Source organism: Lolium perenne, chromosome 7 (genome assembly GCF_019359855.2).
Source record: "Lolium perenne isolate Kyuss_39 chromosome 7, Kyuss_2.0, whole genome shotgun sequence".
Classification (NCBI taxonomy): Eukaryota; Viridiplantae; Streptophyta; class Magnoliopsida; order Poales; family Poaceae; genus Lolium; species Lolium perenne.
Genome location: NC_067250.2, coordinates 329,806,801 through 329,828,030, shown reverse-complemented (window position 1 = coordinate 329,828,030; position 21,230 = coordinate 329,806,801). Strand labels below are relative to the sequence as shown.

The window sequence follows — 21,230 nt, the reverse complement described above, 5'->3', positions numbered from 1 at the left end:
AGGAGAGACCGAATCTGTCAAGACTTCTACACCAAGACACCAAGTGTTCGACAAATTCAGAAAGATAAATCAGTTCTCAGGGCGCTTCACATGAAAGGGGCACATTGAGTTAGTATCTGAAACTTGGAAGAGAATCATCGGATTGTGAATTCTAGACACCAAATACATTCTGCAATATAAAGGGCTCATGTAATACCCCGTCCCACAAAAAGCTGCTCAACCTTTTCTAGATAAGAATGTATCTACAACTAAAGCATGTCTATATAGTATATACCTACGTACCTAGACAAAATTGAGCAGCTTTTTTGGGGACGGAAAGAGTAGGATATTCATACTGACTGCAACAAGCTACTCTACCCAAATCAAGGTTATCACCAAAAGGGAAGGAAACTAGTGCACAGGTATCGTGTTCGAGGGCAAGATAGAACCACACTTCCGGTTTTGGTAAGATGTGGTTAACCCTGTTCCACTCTACACATGCTCTTGTTCCACTCTTTTTACAGCATGCTCTTGTTCCACTCTTTTTACAGCACTTTCAAATATCTGCTCTTCTAATATGAAGGACCCTGAAGACCTATTGCTATCTTTAATTGAGAGTCGAACCAGGGTGTGCTGCTCAGCCATGTAGTATTGCCCAGGGTCTGCCTTGTCTGAGTTTTTTAACTTCCACCACAAGCTATCACCCTGGTACAAGCGCACTTAAGGATGAGGTCCTAAAAAATTGTAAACCCAAGTTGAAAATTACTGCACTCAGTTAATCTTGGGCTTCGGCCTCCTTGGTCGCAGAAGAAACCAAAGCAACACAAAAACAGCAATCAAAGCAGGGATTGTTGTCAAGTCTAGCTGCATATCAATCTTCCTTCCACGGGCACATTGCGCAGGGTGTAGATTTAAGATGGTTGAGTTCACAGCATGAGAAAATCTGAAAGGGGAAAAACAACATCAGAATACCAGAGAGGTAAGTAATCATTCCAGTCTATTTGTCAAACACCGTTTTGATCTAATTTGCTAAAACGGGCATAATGAATAATAGATGATTTAAACAAGCTTGAGTTTGATAACATCTGTAAGCACCCAGTTGCATTGTTTGTCAGCAATATATAAATATTTCACAAATAAGTATACATTATGACATTCTCACATAACAAAACAAGTTAAATAAACAGTAAAATAAAGTTCGAGTACAAATACAAAGTATGCAAAGCTCAAGGACAACTTACCCATTTGAAGCATCCTCGAGCGATGACATAAGCTTCACCACATCACCATACCGCAATCCTTTAGACATAAATGTGACCTATACATAATATATATATAAACATAGGTCCCCAGTACCGTAAACAACATGTAGAAAAGGCATAATAGCTGGCAGCAACTTACCCTTCTCCACACGTTAACAACAGAATTGTACTTTTCAACCATCACGCTTTCCTTGGTCTTGAAAATTTTAAAGCCTTGTTCAGCTACATATTGTTAAGGTTATTAAGAAAAAGAGTGATTAATGCAAACATCCCTATTGAAGGAAAAACCCATAGTTTCCACAAGCCATTACAGCACTCTTGGCCAGGTTTGAAGCCACAACAACCTCCACTATAGTACGAGTCAGACCAACAATTGCCTGCCATGGATGCACATTGTTCAAGAAATGTGTAGTAGCAGAATAATGGAAAATATATGGATGTTGTAAGCTGCCCAAAAGAACATAATTTTACACAAAATTTGGCAGCAAACATATTTGTTTGTAGTGTGCATCCATGATATTTTCCATATTTTCGAAATGTGTGTGGTTTTTGTCAATTGAGAGCATGTACTCCTGGTTGCAACTACGAATCATTATGTAAAAATTCATACTACTTCTGTTCAGTTCAAAACACGCATAAAGAATTATTCACAACGAACTTTCAAGAAACTGAATAACGATATTAGGATACTTGCTCTCTCTGTTCTCAATCTTCGAATTGCTGAATTGACTACTCGTATAGATTCCTCAACTGCGGTAATAATATAATTCCGAGCAATCACATCTTGCTGAAACTCTGAAAGTTGCCAGCCTTCAGAACTCACAGATAAGGGATTACAACCCACAGACCATGTCCAGTCCTAATAATATGAGAAAAGTAAGAAGGTACTGAAAGAAGGAAGAAGCTTGTGGATTACGCAATCAGGTAAAAAAAGGGTTACATGCAAAGATTGATAAGCTGCAGTCGAAGAGAATACAGAAGTTATGAACAAGTAATGATGGACAACTCAACATGATTAAGTTATAACTAAAAGGAGGATACATTATACAACACTTATGGGCCCAGAAAAATGTTTAATGCCACAATTTTTTTCCTTATCTATGCCGTTTAGCAGATAATTCTCTAATTTTACTTTGGCAATTTGTGAAGTTATGGACAAGTACTCAGTGCAAAATATTGGCAATTTATGGAGTTACTCATTAGTCAACAAATAGTATAACTAATAGACATGAATGCGTAACAAACCTCAAATGCAGTTTCATGAGCTGTGCTATAAACCAAATGTGATGGAAGTAAACCAGATACATATTCAGCAGATGCAGCAATAGCAGCCTTAACTGGTTTCCTGTTTACAGTGAGTTATTAGTATCATTAGTACATTTGAATCAAACACAAAATTAGCAAGTAAGACACTGATTGAGGGGGAAATTGAACTTGCCAGTCCAATTTTCAGCTATGGCTATAATGTCTAGCGTTAAATTTACTTGTTTTTATAACTACGATGGAGCGATAAAGTTCACTGTGTTATTAAGCTGACTTAATCACAAACAATACGGTGTCCTTACTATTGTATGCCATAAAAAAGTTGGCTCAACAATTTAGCTGCCACAGAGCTATGGTAAACTTGTGTGACAAATGAAACAAATCCGATGTAGTCATGTAATACAATTAACTATGGTTAAAAATGATGCCTGTCCCACTTGTGATCTCAAATCAAGCACACTAAATGTGGCACCAATTTGAGTTCATAACGCAAAATAGGCAAGTTACAAGTAAACCTGGAATTGGATCAATGTCAAGTCCAAAATTAAAGTATCCAACTGTTGTACAAATATACTTATCAAGTCCACATCCTGTCCAAATAACAACGAATAACATCCAAATCCAAATGGACTCAATCGTGAGTTTGTGCTTGTGTTCGGCTATTTCTTAAAGCAAATTGCCCCTTCCATCGGTTCGGACTTTTGGTTGCGTTGGCTAGTGCATGAAGCTTAACATGGTATCAGTGCCCAAGGTCTCGAATTCGAGTCCTGGCTTTCGCAATTTATCCTAAAATTGGTGTTGCCTCCTCGGTGTCCTCGTATATGCATGTATAGGACTCTTGAGCCTGCCTGTGACTCTACACGTGTTAACTTGTCTTCCCGTCACACATGAGGGGGTGTTCAAGTGCATAAGTAGATTGCCTAGCCCTTTCCATCAGTCTGGACTTTTCGTTGTGTTGGCTAGTGCATGAAGCTTAGCATCCCTCACCTACCGCATCTTCCTGCCATCCTGACATCTTCTCCATTTCTTTTCTTCTGTCCTCCATTACTGCAGCTCTAGAGCTCCAAATCCTTGCATCTGAGTTTGGTTCTTGCAAAGTCAAAGCGATGCTTTTCTTCCAGGGCAGAGGTCCAAGACCCTTCTCCAGGAGCTCAAGCTAGTGGTGGAGATGTCCACGGACGTCTACTTGTGCATTCATGCATGCCAAGTACGACGGTGCCAACCTCGGCGACCTCGCATCCGACCACCAACATGAGCTCGACCGCCTCGTCCCGGGCCTTCACCCTGTCATCGGTGAAGAGGGCGCAGCGCGCCCAGGCCACCATGCCGCATCCGTGACCTCGCGCTCCGCGTCACCATGCACCACGCTTGTGACGGCACCGGATCCACTGGCTTCCCACACACCTGGGCAGCCGCCTATGCCGGCGTTGATGAGTCGCTCCTCTGCCTCCCGCCATCACTCATCATCAAGTCCATAAAAGGCCTATACGACCAATACACCAGAAACCTGCCACATACCGACGAGATCGGGTTCAGCAAGATGCCGTCGGACCAGCTCCTTTCCATGTTCGCGTAGTCCGGTGAGCAGCTGCAGCGCGTCAAGGAAGCTGTGACCAGCGAGGCCATGCGGCATGGTGCCTAATTCAGTCGCGGACGACGACTCAACTGCGAGCAGGCAACGTCCATTGGATCGTGGATGCCTATCCTGAGCCCAACAATATCCAATGTTTATTGGACCTTAGTTTAACAGATCTCCAAGTCTAATATAATCCAGTCCAACATGGTCCAAGGTTAGTTAGGTCCAAATCCCATTGGATGGTGCAGGTTCAGTCCCAGATTTAATTGTCTATTTTCAAATGGCTAAAGTCAATGAACTGGACTACAAATTTAAATAGAAATAGAAAGTTAAAACCTGCCATCTTTTAGAAAACATGGATTGCTTAAGATTTGATAAAAGAAAAAAAGGCTAGCACACTGCAAGTGGAGCTAGCAACCCCAGAACTCAGAGCTCTAGAATTGTGGATTGTAGCTTAGCACCATTGTGTTCATAAAACTACGATATAATACTCAGCAATCGTACCTCAAATCCCATAAGATTGACTTCCCATTGCACTGTAGGTGACTTTCCCACGAATCAATATCTGACTGGACTACAATGACCATGTTTGAAAGAGCCTTAGCTTGATAATGTTTATCCAGTATTAGGGGCTCACTATGTATGAACCAGAATATTGGAACCTCCAATGTTGACCTATGATTTGAATGTTCTCCTGCATAAAGAAACAAAGATAATCAATCATATATTTGTACAACAAGCCAGCGGCATGGGAAGTCATTAGTAATACAAATGCACTTCAACATAATAAACACTTGCTCCATTTCTTTACTAACAAAATAGAAAGTAAATCAGTTCTTGAATACATAGTGCATGTTGACACAAAAACAATGCAGTTAATGTCCAGAACAATGCTGTGGAAATGGTATCAGTAGGGCTACAACAAAATCCAGAAAGTTACAAGCAAAACAAAGTATTTACATGGAAATATTCTTATTGTGCACTAGAACTGTTGCCATTTCCATGGAAAACGCTTTGTTTTATTACTTTACAAAAATCAAGAGTTATCCCTACTTTTGGCACAAAGAATGTTACCAGTAGATTTTTGTTAAGTTCTGCAAATGTATAATTAGAAAAGGAATGGACAAATGGGAGTGTTAGTACTAAGTTGATGTCCAAAGCAACAAATAAAAGAGAATGAAGGGAGGTAGTGTTGCAAAAGCAGTTCATGAATTTCTGACTTCTATTTCCTCTAACCAAAGTCCCACTTCCATTTTAGCCTCCACAGATCAAATAGCACACAATTCTCGCATGAACCAATGCATGGTGTTTTTTCACTCATGGTAGTGTCCAAAAATATCCCATCATAATGGTTCATCATTGTATGCAGGACTTATATCTGACACACCTAAAGACATTGGTGTGATGTTCCTCTACAAATATGAGCAACTCCATGCAACACTCAAAACACAATCATGCACCTGAAAGGCCAGCAAAGCATCATGAACTATACAAATACTGCCTGAACCGAAAGGCATTCTTCAGGAAAAAACAGTGTTAAGTGCATAGGATTATGAGAAGCAAAATCCTAAAAATATATACCTCTAAGTGAAGTTTGCCCACTTAACTTCTGCAGCTGGTGTTGGAGAATAGCAGAATCAAGATATGCACGAACTGTGGACCTATAGGTACCGTTAACCAATAGAAGCGGGACCGCCGCTGCACGGCATGCCATAGAAAACGCCATCATCAATGCTGGATCCTCTGACAATGACAGCCTAAAATATAACTCAAACACGTAAGACTGAGGAAAATATGTCAACATGCAAAGGTAAGTAATAGGCCTAGCAAGCCAAGATTGAGAAAATGAAGAACACGTACATGTGTTGGGTAAACATTGACTTCTGAGACCGTAATAACAGAGAACTAAGGCCGTCCGTGATGGACTTCACATTAACAGGCAACTGCTTTATATTCCTCACTTTCTGAGAAAGAAAAGACAAGAGTTTTAGGCAGGTAGAAGGGGAGGGGGTAGCTTTTTGATATACAAAAGACAGGCAAAAGAAATTGAATAATTACCTCTTGCGTGACGAAGTACAACTGAAATGATAACTTCTCATAGTAATGGTATGATCTGTGAGAAACAGATGGAGCAATTACATGCCTCATAGAGCCCCATAATGTTGACCCCAGGTGTGCAAGAAACGAATCGCGGGCCACTGTGTAACTATGATGTTCCTGGAATTACAAGATTTAAGTTCTGCTATTAGAATACTCGTAAAAACATTGCTATTCGATGAAGAAACCGAAGCGGCAGGCAAGCATCGAAGTTGTGCAACCTCCTGCTCAGGGGCGCATGTCATGACACTATACATTACTACCTAGTTACATCTTGCTTGTCAGCCATCTATCTTACAACCTTTAGTATTGATGACAGCTATCAAATTGCTCTGGAAAGCAATTAGTTGGGGCCTTCAGGCTGGAAACTATGGGCTTAAACGTCCATCTAATCATTATATCTCCAAAACATATGCAATAAAGGTCTTCTTTTGTAAGTCAGTCATACGGTACACACTGGTTCAAACTGAAACGGTTCAAATTTTGGTTTAATAGTTGTACTCTTTTAAACATAATAAGATGAAGTACAAGAACTCTATCTCCCATTATCCAAAATTGCCAAAACTGCATGCTCTCTGCTACATAGTAGTAGTAGTTGGACAAAGCTAACCTCAGAGGTTTCTTTAAACAAGTTCCATCTTTCCATCCTCTTCAGTGCATCAAGAGCTTTCTTCTTATTAGTTTCATCAGAATCTCCACTATTGTAACCCTCCAGTTCCTTTTTCAGATCATGCATTCTTTCTTCGAGTTCTGTGATGAAAAGAAGTTAATTAGTAAAAGAGTGACGTTTCTGGAAAAGCAAATAGTATGACCAGTACAAGATTCAAGACCAGGTGGTAATAAAAACTGAAAACCTCAACGAACAAAACAATATTGACAACATTTTCAAGGAAAAAACAACATCAGTAACTTGGTAGCAATTGCAATTCATGCAAAAACATGATGTCATGCTTTTTCTTTGGGTGGGGCAGGGGTATATACTTAATGCCTGGTACTAAACATATTTAGCTTCTTTAATTAATGATTATATGCAGAAATGGATAAATGAAAAAGTATCATGAAACAGCAGTGTAAGTGCGCAACTTAGATGACAGATATCACCTGCAAGTTTACCACTATGTAGAAGTACTCCCTTGGAGGGAGTAAAAAAAGGGTTCGAATTTATGACCATCTGGAAGTACCTTTGCAAAGGGCAAGTTGTATCCTTCTTCCCACGCAATGCTTGAAAGAAAAAAGTTCATACACATCGATCTCTGCCAATAGGATATCCACGGCATGGTAATCCTGAACCCAATAGTCCATATACAGGTCAAGAGCTAGCTATATTTTTCAAGATGTGACAACACAATACAGAAAAGAGAAAAGCGAAAAGGTAGCGCAAGTCCATGCAATGAAAGGCATAAACAAGAAAACTTATGAGAGGTTTGTTTAATTAGCAATGGCAGTTGGGAATTCATTATCTGTGAGAGATTAATGACTTCAGGGACCAGCTGTAAGTGAATTATCAATGTTCTGGCATCAGAAGTATCGTGTATCCCAGATCTTTCTGCTCCCTCACTTCCCTCTCTTGTATCCTTTTGCACACCCAGAGCTCTTCCTATCACTCTAATCTTTCATTTATATCTTCTCACTCTAGTGGCTGGGTTAAGACAAAAAGGGATGTGGAAAACAGCACACTATCCTTTAGTACAAATCTACAATGGCCATCAAGATCAGAGACAAAAGGTGCCTCAGTTGATATGAGATTGAGTTGACAGTAAAACAGAATATCTACATGGATATTGAAAGAGTGATGACAGTACCTCGCCAACAGAAGAAAATCTTTCTCTGATTGTGTCTTGTAGTCTTTCTTCAGCCTCTTCTTCTGTCACTTCTGCATTGATCAACTATAGTCACTTGATGCTGGATAAACAAGTCACACAGCAAAGCACTTCTGGACATACACTAAAAAATCTAACAAACCAATTATTTCACTACAGCTCAACCTGCCAACTGGACAGGCTACTTGCTAGCTACTCACCTGGCCCCCTTAGCTTCTTATGTTAAAAGAGATACCCCACAGTTGCTCAGAGTTGCTATACACAACCCATAAGGATTATATACTACTACTCTAAATTTGCTTGTCCACACAGCACACCGCTATTGATTGGCCAGGGAGTTGATGCACCATGCAGAAGGGCTAATGCCCTGAGCATTCAGCAACAAACAGCATACAACAGGAAATGCCTCGAGCGCACTGAAACAGTTTGCCATCCACGGGAGAACATGTATTCGTGCTGATGCAGCAATGGTCATGATCTAATAATACTCATAACACCCACAAGATCCAAAATTTGATAAATCAGCAAGTCACTCGGCTATTTGTCGTTGCTTCATCCAAAAGGGCTAACCTGACGTTAATATCTTAAGACCTCGAGGATTATTAAAATTACTCTTTGAAAACTCTGTGAGAACCCCATACGAGACCGGCGTTTGCTCGTATTGGGGGGCGCCGGCGATTTTTTTTATTATAGGGGGGTATGGACCCAGCCACAGCCCCCATTTTCGCCTTTTTTGTGGTCCCGTAGGACGCGCGACCTATTTTGTTGGGTGCGGTGTTAGCCAGTGCCCCCGGTTGCCTCCCTACGGGCTGGGGTTGGCCTGGGGGCGCCGGATAAAGAAAATTTTGCGCCGGCGCAAAAGTTGTTTATAGGGGACGCGGCTGGGCGTGTTTTCTCTCTCCGGCGCCCCTATTTTAGCTTTTTGGCCCTTTGGTGGGGATGAGTGGAGATGCTCTAACCTCCTACTAACCACCAGAATGTGCCTCTTGGGCCATCATTAATTGGGCACACCTACTGCAAGTATTGGGTTAGTTACCGGGCTTCCAACCCTTGCATGTATTCCACTAATAATTGGGATTGAACATCCAGAGAATAATAGGACGAGACTAGATAGAGCAATTCCTCGTTTATGTCATAAAAAGCATGATAAATTAACAATTTTAAGTAAGCCATCTATCATACTTTTAAGATAGTGTGCCTGTTAACATTTTTTTATTTTCAGCTCAGTCAACCAGTATATACCTGTCTTAACTTGTGTTCAGACGTTTATCAGTTAATAGCTCCAATATTGTTATAACTTATAACTGGTGTACTCTACTCTATATGAAGCTAAGAAAGTGGTTTGCTAAAAATGGGTGTATGGCATAAACAGGTGGATATGATTTACAGATAACTTTTGCTATGAATAATTATAAGACAATTTGACACTACATGATGAAATGACTTACTGTTTGTTGGCTTCTCGAAAAAGAGCAAGAAAAAATAATATAACATTAGGAACATACAAGCAGCCAAGGAAATTGATGAGAGATAACTTTTGAAAAGATCAAACACCACGCATACTTAATGCATGCATAAGCATCCAGACTCTGGAGTATAGAAACAGATAGAAATGAAACATAGTATGCACAGAAATAATTGGGGAAAAAGTGACCTGCAACAGACCCAACAGTCTTTGCCACATTTGGCAGACTAAGTTCTGAACGAACGCCATCTCCACCGACAGCAGGGCCCCAGGCAAATGGCCCGGCACTAAGATCAACAAAAGCAAACCTGTAAAGAGAAGTTCTGATCAGAAGAAAGGGAACTAACCCAACCTCAATAGTAAGCACAGGAAAAAGTATATACTGCCCCTGAACTTTGATGGTGTATCTGCTTTACCACCAGAAATCGAAAGAATATGGTGGTCCTGATAATTGTGAAGGACCCAACAGACTAGCTAGAAGAAGTGGCAGTGGACCACAGTGGACCATTCTTCCTCATCTCCTCTTCATGTCCATAGGGCCCTAATGTGATATTGCTTTGCCACATTTATCTGCCACCATTGGTCCATTTTGCCTGCCTACTACACTATTGTTTGCAACCACCACTAGTTCCCATCTACTCGTCTACTGTGCTGATAAGTTTCCATCATTCCCTTACATTGTAATATGAACTGAAACATGTCTACGCAAGTGCAGGGATTTAGACGATGAGAGTGGGATGGAACTCTTCTATTATTTTGTCGAGTTAGAAGAGGAGCCCTGGAACACATATTGTGATCTTGTAGATGGACAGGCCACAGCGCTTGATCTTTGGGGCAGACTGGCAGCGGAGGAGCGTTTGACGACCCAGTAGCACAGAATGTCATGCAGCTCTCTGGCAAGTGAACGCAGTGGCCATGCCCTTTTCAACCTGGCCATAGGAGTGTATCCAAATTGCACACCACAGCCAATGTTGACCCTCCATCAGTGGAAGATGAAGAGAGAAACAGATCAAAAGAGAAAGGTGAAGTGAAAAAGAGTAGGACTTCACAGACATGCCATTGTAAAGAATTTGTACATATCTGATTAGCCAAGTAGTTCCCACTTCGTAGTCCATGACATTGACCAGTGGCAAAACCATTTAGATGCAGAGCAGACTAACTTCTTTGAGGAGGCAATATTGACATTTTCCAAAAGTAAAAGCAAAAGAGAATAATAGCAGACCTGTTTCTGCCAATCCATATATCTGTAAGGCATTCAGCATGGAGACCCTTCAAATCACTAGACATGAGAGCGCTCTCTAGAACATCATGCAGCTCATCTTTTGCACCATGTAATATCTAACGAGAACATAAGATGTTACGCATATATATGGTAATATATTAGCTTTGTGCACTGATATAAGTGTGGCACCTGAACAGCTTTGTCATAAACAATGTCATATTTACTCTTTCCTGCATTCAAAAGTTCAAAATTGTGTAAGGCTTCCTTGCACTTTTGTGACCAATCCCCCTGTACAAGACATGAAAAAAAAAGGTTATACGTAATATTGCCATTGGTGTTTGTATTTGTGTAACTTTAGGTTACGCGTGATAATAATTCCACTGGACCGATACAGTACACCCTTTTCAACAAAACTAAATGCACTAAAATTAAACAGAGTACTTCAAAAGGAAATCCGGTTGGACCCTGAGTCCTCACTAGCAGTCCAAAATAACTGGTGATAATTTCTACTGGCTTCATAATTTTTTCCTTGAATATCTAAACTCAAAAGGTTCAAGTCCAGCCTCAAGAACACAGGGCAAGTAATCTAAAGTGACTGACAAACAAACAAATCACATATATGTCACTAGGTCAAAAGATGCAGCACATGCAACACCCAGATTTGGGGATATAAGTAGAAGATGAATAACGTAGCACAAACAGAACTGAAAAACAATACCATATCCAACTTGTCAGTTGTGGTCCACGAAAATGGTGACAGAGGATGACTTTCGTACAAGGGCCTTTTGTTGACTCCCTTTTCTATATCTGCTTAATATAGAGAATACAATTACATATAACAGTTAAGTAGCATGCCATAGTTAAGTAGCAGAAAAGCTCAACGTACAATTGTAACAAACTATAAGTGAGCTAATTACCAAGTGTTCTCTTGTGAAAGGTTTGTGGCGGAAAAAAACTACAACTTTGCATTTACATGCACAGAATTATTACACAAAGTAAAATAATGAGTAAAAGAAAAACTGTTTCTCAGTCGGAGGACTGGATTCATAAAATTTATACTTTGCAAAATCTCAGTCGCTCAGTGCCCATCAAACCTGAACAGAGACTAGTTTTTCTAGCGTTGAATCACTACGTAGTATGCATGAAACGGCTGCAACAAAGCAGCTGCCATATTTCACTTATTAACGCAGCTCCATGCTAATGTTGATTGCTGATAAGTGGATAAAAATATAGATTACTTAGAAGTTAACACTACACTAAGTATCCGACGAGAACGGAAAAAAGTTCAACATGGATATCAAAGGGATGTTAGACAGAATGTACATGACTTTTCATGAACAAACTAGGGAAGTTGTACAGAAATTATGTTAATCAATATCATAACCAACTTATGCAAGTCAATATTATTAGATCTATTAACTTAGCTAGGCCTACTGGCTTTGTATCCAAGAACTATTATATATCATATTAATGCGATATGTAGACAGTCATTACTCAGAAACCTAGTTTTCAGTTTTGCATTTCCATAAATGTTTTCATCTTGAATAATACAGATGCTCAGAAATATTAAATATAGCATAAAAAGGAGATAGAATATTTACCAAGATAGAGTTTTTTGCCACTTCTAGATTGGAGTATCTGAGCTTGCAGGGTCTTATTCTGAAAAAATGGGCACTAACATGTGATGGTCCAACAGCTGAGCTTTACTCACCAAAGAAGTAGAATACATTAAGGATCAATAGGGAAATTCACATTGAAGTATTAAAGTAAACATAAAGTTGCACACTCAAGGTTTCTGAGTCGCCGGGCCAAGTCGCGTTGCCAGCGCTCTGATTAGTCGCGAGTCAACTGTATAGTCAGCGATTAGTCGACAAAAGTCGCTGTATAGTCACTGATTAGTCGCGAGTCGGCCTGATTTCTACAAGCAACTTGGCGATTAGCCGGCAACTAATCAGCATCTCAGGAACCTTTTGAGCGCTATCCACTTATAGAATAAGCATTGCATGGCATCATTAGGCAAGCATGTTCAAGATTATATGTATTTAGTAAGTGAAACACAAGGATATGCAAAAAAACCTAGACAGAAACTTTTGCAAAATCAGTGCTGTTCAGACAAAAAAAAAACTGATACTAGACTACTAAGAACCAATAGAAGGTCGCTAGTGCATTTGCTATAGAAGTATGTGAGAGGAAACCTCATACGAACACATGCAACTGATGACTAATATTAATTCTGCATTGCTTCCTTCTCAGAAAGTAGCTTATGCATTGGTTAATAACCTTTCCCTCTGCCTATCATATCCTCCTTACAATTATTACACATGAAGCCTTGGCGTTTAGCCATATCACCTTCCTATAAAGAACCAGTGACATCTTCTCTAATAAATTTATCTGAAAGTACTGACTGACAACAACTGATTTCGCATTTCCAACAAAAACAAAAAACAATGTAAGTCTATTAAGATCCCAAAGAACTCCATGCACGTAAACCAAGGATGTCATCCCACAGGCCCACACTCTTGAAGTCTTGTTGACTTTCAAATGAGAGCAGAGAGAAAATGTAACTGGAATATACTACAGTTACAACCTGAATATATCTCTTTTGGCAAAATTATAACCTGAATAGAATGTTAAGAATGACATGTGTGATATGACCGTTCGGGGATCCTGGAATGACATGTGACGGTGCCACACCTCTTCTTGCGACAACAATGTACTAATCACAACTGTGCATATTATTCCATTGCAAGCGAGTTACAGGCCAATGGGCCACAACTAGAGTCCTAGACCAAGTTTTTTGTCACATTCACTAAGGCATCCTATATAAATGCATCACACGTCAAATAGAAAGTATCAAGAGAAGTCGTGATGCCCTCTTGTTGCCAACAGATACCAAGTGAAAATCTTTATATGTACTCCCTCCGTTCCATAATATAAGATGTTATTATAACAATATATGAATATATTGGTTGTAATAATATCTTATATTATGGGACGAAGGGAGTACCAGATGACATAACAACAATGTGCACACCAGAGATATTTACGAAATCAATATTCAACAAGATATAACCATGGTAATATTCCTCAATTCCTGGCAGGCAAGCATACCTCCCTGAGCAAGTTGATCTCAGACTCGGAGAAGCCCTTCCTGTGAAATATATGGCGCAAAGAATTAGAAGATGTGCTATTGTTTGCCAAATATGTACCACTTACGCTTGAATGATGAAACAGCATGGCAGAAATGCAGAAAACACTACCTAGAACACTGAATCGACAATGTGTGCAGTTTTTTTCTATCCATCTTACGACAGAATATGGGATTTTGAAAGAAAAAAAGATGACTTCAAAAAGGGCAATAGCTAACTTAATAGATGTGGAGAGAAAAAAAGTATTGCCTTGCAATGAGAAAATAAATGGTACTGAACTAAACAGTATCTATCGCATAATTCTGGGCCACCCTAGAACACATTGTTCTAATGAGCTTTCATGCATCTTTTTTCAGTTTGATGTTACTTTTCAGTTTTTGTAGTCCCAAGCGTGCAACTTCAATACTAATTTTGTATACCGTAATTGTAAGAAAGTTGCAATATTAGGAAGGAAGAAGTATTGAAGAAAAGAATTACAATTTTTGCAACTGTAGTGACTCTTTTACATGTACAGTGGTCAAAGTAAGAGAAGTTTGACCAGATGCTTTTCAAGTTACCATAACATGACTTAATAGAATTGAAAAAAAACTTAGTTGACAATAGAGATACGATGTACAATTGTTCGAACAACAGGTGAAATACTGTTCTCTATATACTATCACACTTGTGGCAATTGCTCCAAGTTCACGCATCTTTGGAAATGAGATGTAACCTGAAGAGGACGTGTGTACATGATACATGGCAACATGCCACAATCAGATTCATATATCAAAGTAGATTTTTGGTATACTTGAGTAAGATAAGAGTTTACGACTACTAAAAAAATAATTTAGAACTAAGATGTGCGCCGGGGAATCCAGCCGGCAGTGAAGATAAAACAAAATAATCTAGAACTAAGACGGTGCCATTTAGAGAAAAGTTGTACCAAACCAATTCTTCAAGAATGCAAAATTCTGGCATTCAACTAAAACAAAACTACAGGCCATACCGACTCAAATGTCAAGTATACTTCAAATCCATTGCAGCGCAGCAAATGAAATTCAACAAGTTCATACCATGAAAAGTTACAAAAGATGACACATCATGCTCTTGTTTTATCATGATTTTGTCGCCAAATGTAAATGAGTTCATCTTAAATCAGAACCAGATTATGTTAACTGCACATGCTGCAATGTAATAGAAGTATCTGCAAACTCACCGATAACCATACTGATTACTGTTCTCCATAGGTTTGGGGTTAAGAATGAAGATGTTGTATGCTTCTTGTATCTGAAGGTGATCGACAAGTGTTGAAAATAAACGCTCCATTTGATCACTGTCCACCTGCCAAAATGGCACCCCATTTTCTCTGTGCAACATAAAACAAAATAATATTATGAATCACATAAAATGGAGGGGATACAAGGGAGCAACGTAGAAGTGAGATTTGCAAAAAAAAAAAAAAAAAAAAAAAAAAAAAAAAACACCACAAAGGGTTCTCCAAGTAACTGCATGGAAACTGGTTAGCAGTTTTAATCATGCAGGTGTGGCGAGAAGCCCATGAAGCATATCAAAGAAAAAATAAGCAAGTTATTATGATATAAAAGGTAAAGCAAATAACAAATTTCATCTGTATAGACCAAGGCATATATCATCAGATAATTCCCTGCTACTAAAGATTCAAGTTTGTGGTCATCCGTTCACTTCTAGATGTTCTAGTTCTCCACATCATCCTCTCAGCCTGACATGTGGGACCATGCAACAAGTAGTTCCTTCTTCCCCTAGAAGTTTTAGTTCCCCCTGTTCCCAATCCTTCTCCTGCCCCCGGTCTTCAATCTCCTTCAGCTGGGTTCAAAATTCAAATTGTCATGCTAAGTCTTAGCTCCGCCTGATCCTCTTCATCGCTGCCTTGTTTTATTTTACCACCGCATCACGTCACACTCAATCTCCCGCAGGGCCATCACAGGAACCATGTCATAGTTTGTAAGGCGACGCGCTGGGGCGTCCTCTGACGGCAAGGCGTCGAGCTCACCTTATACAGCAGCATAAGTCATTCGCCTTGAAGCGTCTAGAGCACTCTTCAGGCACGTAGGGTGTCGCGGTGTCGCCCTGGGACAAGATGGACGCCATAGACAGAGCAGCAGCCAGCGGGAACCAGATTTCTCGAGCGGGAGAATGGGGAAGAAGAGAAAAGGAGTGTAAGCTGTGTCCGGGTACCACGTGCTGCATGTGATTAGCGAGAAAGGGTTGCACATGGTACTGATTGAAGCGAATGCTCCAAATTTGGTTAATTTCCTTTAACTCTAATGCTTATGATTTCGCCCTTGCTGGTTCTGTCTTCAGAGAGACCAAAGGCTTTAGGCGACTGAAGCAGATGCCCAAATGGTGATTTCCTTTAGCTCTAATGTTTATGATTTTCCCGTTGCTAGTTCTATCTTCAGAGAGATCAAGTCCTTGATGCGGCTGAATTTCAGTAACTCTTTACCCCACGAGCTGGCTACTTCGGGTGCTAGTGTTGGTGATGACCAACCACTGTTTTGGTATGAAAAATTATCAGACTTCTTAAGTGAGCCGGTGGCAGGCTGTTCACACTGCCCATCTATACATGAATACTTATGTTATAATACTGTGAAATGTGTCTGATTATGTAAAAGGATAGTTTGACATGTTAAGGTAATCAAACTCATTGATCCTTAAAAACGCAATGGTATTCAACTAGTAAACACACAAAAATCTTGAAATGCTAAAACAACGGAACTTTGGCAGTGTTATGATTTAAGAAGCACTCCACTGCATTTCTATCAATAGAGCAAGACTAATATTATAATGTTATTTTGGAGGTACAACCATATTTGGGTAACACACAAAGGTTGTTTTTTTTCTTCGGTAATAGTCTAAAGTTGCTTTCTTTGCTACACCTGCACTATATGACAGGTCTTGTCAGAATTTACCAAATTGCAACTGCAAAAAGGTGTGCGTGCTTGAAGAAGGGCTAACCTGGAATCCATGAGATCTTCTCTGCGTGATAGAACTTTTATAGCATGTTCAAAGACAGACATGACATCTTCACCCATGTGTATGGCATGCACAGAAAAACTGCACCACGTAGAAAAGAAGATGAAATAGTTGGATTACAAATTCTGGTAGCAAACCATGGGCCTAATTACGGAAAAACGTGAAAAGTTTGGGCAATAAATTGGATCATTGTCATAAGTGTAGAGATTCTTTACTTGTGATTCACATGGCTCACTAAAGGAAGATCATATTGCTTTAATTTATTGACACTAGTCTTGTAGAACGGAGTAAGAACTTCTCCAACTGGAGGAATTCTTGTGTGCTCAAATATGTGATCTATTTTTGTAAACCAGCGCTCCATTTCTTCAGGACCCAACTTAAACTCTGAGCATACAAGGAAACTGTTAATTCTTGCATGAACAAACAGATAAAGGCAACAGTATCATTGCATATAGATAATTACCATGGCCTCCTTTTCCATCAAATCCCATAAAGATGAAATTCACAGGGATTGGAAGATATATCGAATCAACTTCCGGCAGATTCATATAGTTTGCAAGAGTGCCTGAATACAACAGAAGAATAAGAGAGGATTGGCACAATATTGAAGAGATCTTATATTTTCTGATAAGCAGTAGAGAAGTATCGCTGCAGGGGCTATGGCTTATAAACTGCTGAAAACTGAAGTTTCCGACAAAAAAAGCACTGGCGAGGTTTAGCGCTAAAAAATTGATGAGCCAACACAAAAACCCACCAGCTCGTGTGAAGTTGAGCAGCAAATTGATGCTGGAGTCCCGCGAGGCCGGGGTCTCCAGGTCGTCGAAGTCTGCCAAAATCAACAAACCCACCATCAGTACCACCGACCAAACCATGCCACGATCAAGCAGGCGCCGGGAAAGACAGAACAAGAAAAGGACCTGTCCGCATGACCGACTCGGTCCAGAACTTGCTCCGGGGCTTGAGGTTGAAGAGCGAGAACACCGAGGACGGGGCGGCGCGGCCGATCTTGCGCGTCTGTGCCCCCGGCGTGGTGGGCTCGGCCGCCTCCGGGGACGGAGCCTGCGGCGAAAACAGTGGCGTCAGGACACCGGGCGAGAAGGGGCGAAATGCTCAGATCTAAGCAGAAACCTAGGTTGGCGTGGGAGCAGAGCGCCGTACCAGAGCGAGCAGCAGCAGCAGGACGAGAGGGAGGGCGCGCGGCCGGATGGGGTTCTTCATCTCGGCGGCCGGAGTGCCGCGGCACGGCGGCGGTGGCTGCCGGGCGGAGAGACGGACCGGGGGAGAGGAGATCCTACGCCGGGGTTTTGGAACTCCGTGCCGGAGGTATGTTTGGTCCCTGCTACTAGTTCTTTAAAAAAAAAAAAAACCCCCACGGCGATTTTTATACTATTAATTTTGGAAATATATCGTTCGAGATTACATCCGGAAACATGGCAAAAACAAGATTTATAAAATCTCCGGAAATACTTTTGTACGTGCTTCACGCATGGATCTGAGTGATTTCATCACCGTTTGTTTGGCTTTGAGATTTCATCACAGATTCACCTAGTATCATGCCCTCCCGAAGAGTTGTCGCTTCTGCTACTGCGGTGTCTTCCACAAGGAATGATGAAGCAATTGCCCGCAATCAAGACTCCATTCTCATCTCTAAGGATCGACCATGTTGCCCATGATCCTTTAAACACGTCGAAAGCCATCCACATGAAGCTTGATGTAGTCCTTCTTCACCTTCTTCCGCCCATGTCATAATATTCCACGGTTTTCTTTCTTTTGTGATCTGGTATAATTACACATTAGTGATGCAATAAGCTTGAGTTGTACGGGACTAACGAGGGGTAACCTCGGCAATGTACATGCATTTGTTTGCGCTTGTGATGAACTTGGTAATCGTATTTGTCGATATTTTATAAATTGAATGACTAGCCGTTTTAACTAGTTTGGACTTAAATTGTATCAGAGTCAAGGTCTCGAGTTTGAATCATGTGTGGCTCATTTTATCCTAAAATTGTTGGTGCCCCCTTGGCCCTTGTACAAGGCTTCTTGGGTCTACATTCGAACTCTAGGTGTTGAATTTTTCTTCTCCTATCACACGTGGGGAGGTGTTAATGTGTGTATAAGTGGATTGTGTAGCCCATTTCATATAAGCTTGCCAATTTTCTTATTGTGTTGTGCCTTTGGGACTCAACCTGCAATTCTGACTTTTGGTTGCGTTGGCTACTACACAAGTTTAAAGTTCCTTATTGGGAAGTGGATTTATGACTCAGCTGACGAAGGGGTGACCTTGTCAATGCCCATGATGATGGACTTGCATTTCAAGGAAGGAGAATGCTGCGAATCACCAGACCGGTCAGCCAAACTAGGTAGCTGACGAAAAGTATGATCAAGGGTAAATTGCTAAGATTGTATCATTCAAGATCTAAGCTTACAGGGTGTCGCCAGTAGTTTAATATGTCCCCTCCGTGTCTTCTCCTAAGCCTTTATATACTAGGCTAGGTCTCAGATTCCACCTCGAGATCTAATTACATAGTGTAAGTCGGTTAGTCCGATATGGGCCTAACTTTCCTATTTACATATGCAATGGGCTTTGACTCTATGTCGGTTTCTTCATGGGCCTTCGCCTATTCCTTCGTGGAATTTGCACCATGAATGGTAATACTGAGTACCTGATATGGTATACTCATGTCATCAGCCTTGGTGACTAAATGTTTCGAAAAAAATGAAAAAACTCCATTCCATTTAGACCAAAGGTTTGTGATTAATAGCCAGTGTTAACTTCTAGATCAAACTCGGAGCTAATCCGATGTGTTGCATTTCAAATGAACGGTACACAAGTAAGCAGAGTCACCCAAGTTGATTCCATGGATTTGATGGTACTTGTTTTTCCTTGTAGTCAATGCAGGAATGACCTAGATGTAACTATAATTATGTATGTGCGGTACTTTTGATCCTTGTAGAAAATCCTAATTATTAATTGGTCTATGGTGAAATACTATTTTCATTTGAATCCAAGATCGTGCCATTCAAAAAAAATTGGAATGTGGCATGTGTTTACTATTTTGCAGAAAAATCATATTCACTTTGTCCCAATGTGAGTAGTGTTGCAAACGAGTTGAATTCGAGTGAGTTACACTAGACTCAGCTCAGCTCGTCTTACAATTCAGGCAAGCTATCATTTAGTCGAGCAAAATGTTGAGTCGTAAAGTTGGCTAATATTCAGCTTGTATCGATCTCGAGGTAGTTTCGAGCAAAAATTGACAAGAAAAATTCTCATATTTGGACGCAATTTTTAACTAGTAAGATACATAGGGACATAAAAACAAAATTGTATTCTCGTAGATTCTGCCAATCATTCATCCATGCAGACTCAGTCTTTCTTTTCTTCCTGAATTGCAGCTGCATATCACTTGCTACTTGCACAAATCTTCATTTTCTTGCTAATTTTACAAAACTGTCAATTTCTTGCTAGTTCTAGCAAACCCAAAATAACTTTTCTTCTTCCTATTTGACAGCATATTATGATATGTCAAAGAGACAATGTCAACTATTTGATTCTCTCGGTACTTAGCCGGAGTGAACTAGAGAATGATGCATCATGTGGTTAATCCCGTGCGTTATTTTGAAGAAAATATGTGCTATCACAAAAATGGAAGGCCAGGTGCACCATGCTGGGTACTGTTACACACTTGTAAGTCCTTCGACGAACGGTATTTAGTAAGAAAATACTATTTTGTTGTATATATTTGTTTTTCCTAGACCTGCTAAAAATCACGCCTATTCCTATAATTGAAATTATGTTCTTCGAACAGAATATCCCCTCCATTGTTGTTTCCGAAGGCCTTCCATTGTCTGGTGACATCACACTTGTGTGGCATCCTAAGTCCTAACATTGTGGTTAGAGGGTCAACACGATTTCGGAAGATGGCATTAGGGTGATGGGTGGAATACATTTGTTAAGAGGAACAAGTTCCTGGAAATTGAAGACAAGTTGCTCTTGTTTCTACATATTAGAAGCTAAGTGTTTCCGATCATCCCCGTCGAACCTCGAAACCGCAGCGGATTCAGCTGCGGTCTGGTCCACCCCATCGGAGTCGCTTCCCCCAAGCTGTCGTCCACCGCACCGAATCTAGCTCACTGACTCCCTCCCCCATTTGACCCGACCCCGCTTCACTGACACCGTCGTGCCTGAACCGGATTTGTTTCATAGACACAATGTCTGAACCACACCTATTTATAGTCTTCTACTGTCGATTTTCTATTAATGCATGGAAGTTCTTGTTTAATCTTGAGGGAACATGTTTGTGTTCACGACTCGCCTTAACGTTTTGCAGATGAGATGAGCAACCATGAAGTGGAAGTGTCGTCTCTCCAACTCCAAGTACCAGGTGTAGTGGACTTCTTCAACG

General features: G+C 40.5%; 1 protein-coding gene across 1 annotated transcript; it reads right to left on the bottom strand.

The window, feature by feature from the left end:
* Window positions 1–328: 328 nt before the first annotated feature.
* On the bottom strand, window positions 329–18,169 carry LOC127313759 (uncharacterized). Its single transcript, XM_051344228.2, has 25 exons — window positions 17,986–18,169; window positions 17,745–17,886; window positions 17,582–17,653; window positions 17,291–17,392; window positions 17,043–17,211; window positions 16,810–16,908; window positions 15,032–15,181; window positions 13,796–13,835; window positions 12,286–12,343; window positions 11,403–11,491; window positions 10,874–10,972; window positions 10,685–10,800; window positions 9,652–9,770; window positions 7,980–8,050; window positions 7,359–7,461; window positions 6,788–6,927; window positions 6,139–6,297; window positions 5,941–6,044; window positions 5,662–5,837; window positions 4,585–4,774; window positions 2,487–2,586; window positions 1,932–2,100; window positions 1,381–1,463; window positions 1,221–1,297; window positions 329–922 (listed from the first exon to the last, which is right to left on the bottom strand). Exons 1-25 carry the CDS (start codon window positions 18,043–18,045, stop codon window positions 751–753), a joined length of 2,859 nt encoding a protein of 952 aa, XP_051200188.1. The 5' UTR covers window positions 18,046–18,169; the 3' UTR covers window positions 329–750.
* Window positions 18,170–21,230: the final 3,061 nt, after the last annotated feature.

Bases quoted from the DNA above. Each gene is read 5' to 3' on its own strand.
- LOC127313759 (XM_051344228.2), bottom strand. From the start codon at position 18,045: ATGAAGAACCCCATCCGGCCGCGCGCCCTCCCTCTCGTCCTGCTGCTG. The intron at 6,928-7,358 runs GTACTTCCAGAT...TTTTCATCACAG, and splicing joins ACAACTTGCCCTTTGCAAAG to AACTCGAAGAAAGAATGCAT. The intron at 1,298-1,380 runs GTAAGTTGCTGC...TATTATGTATAG, and splicing joins TTGTTAACGTGTGGAGAAGG to GTCACATTTATGTCTAAAGG.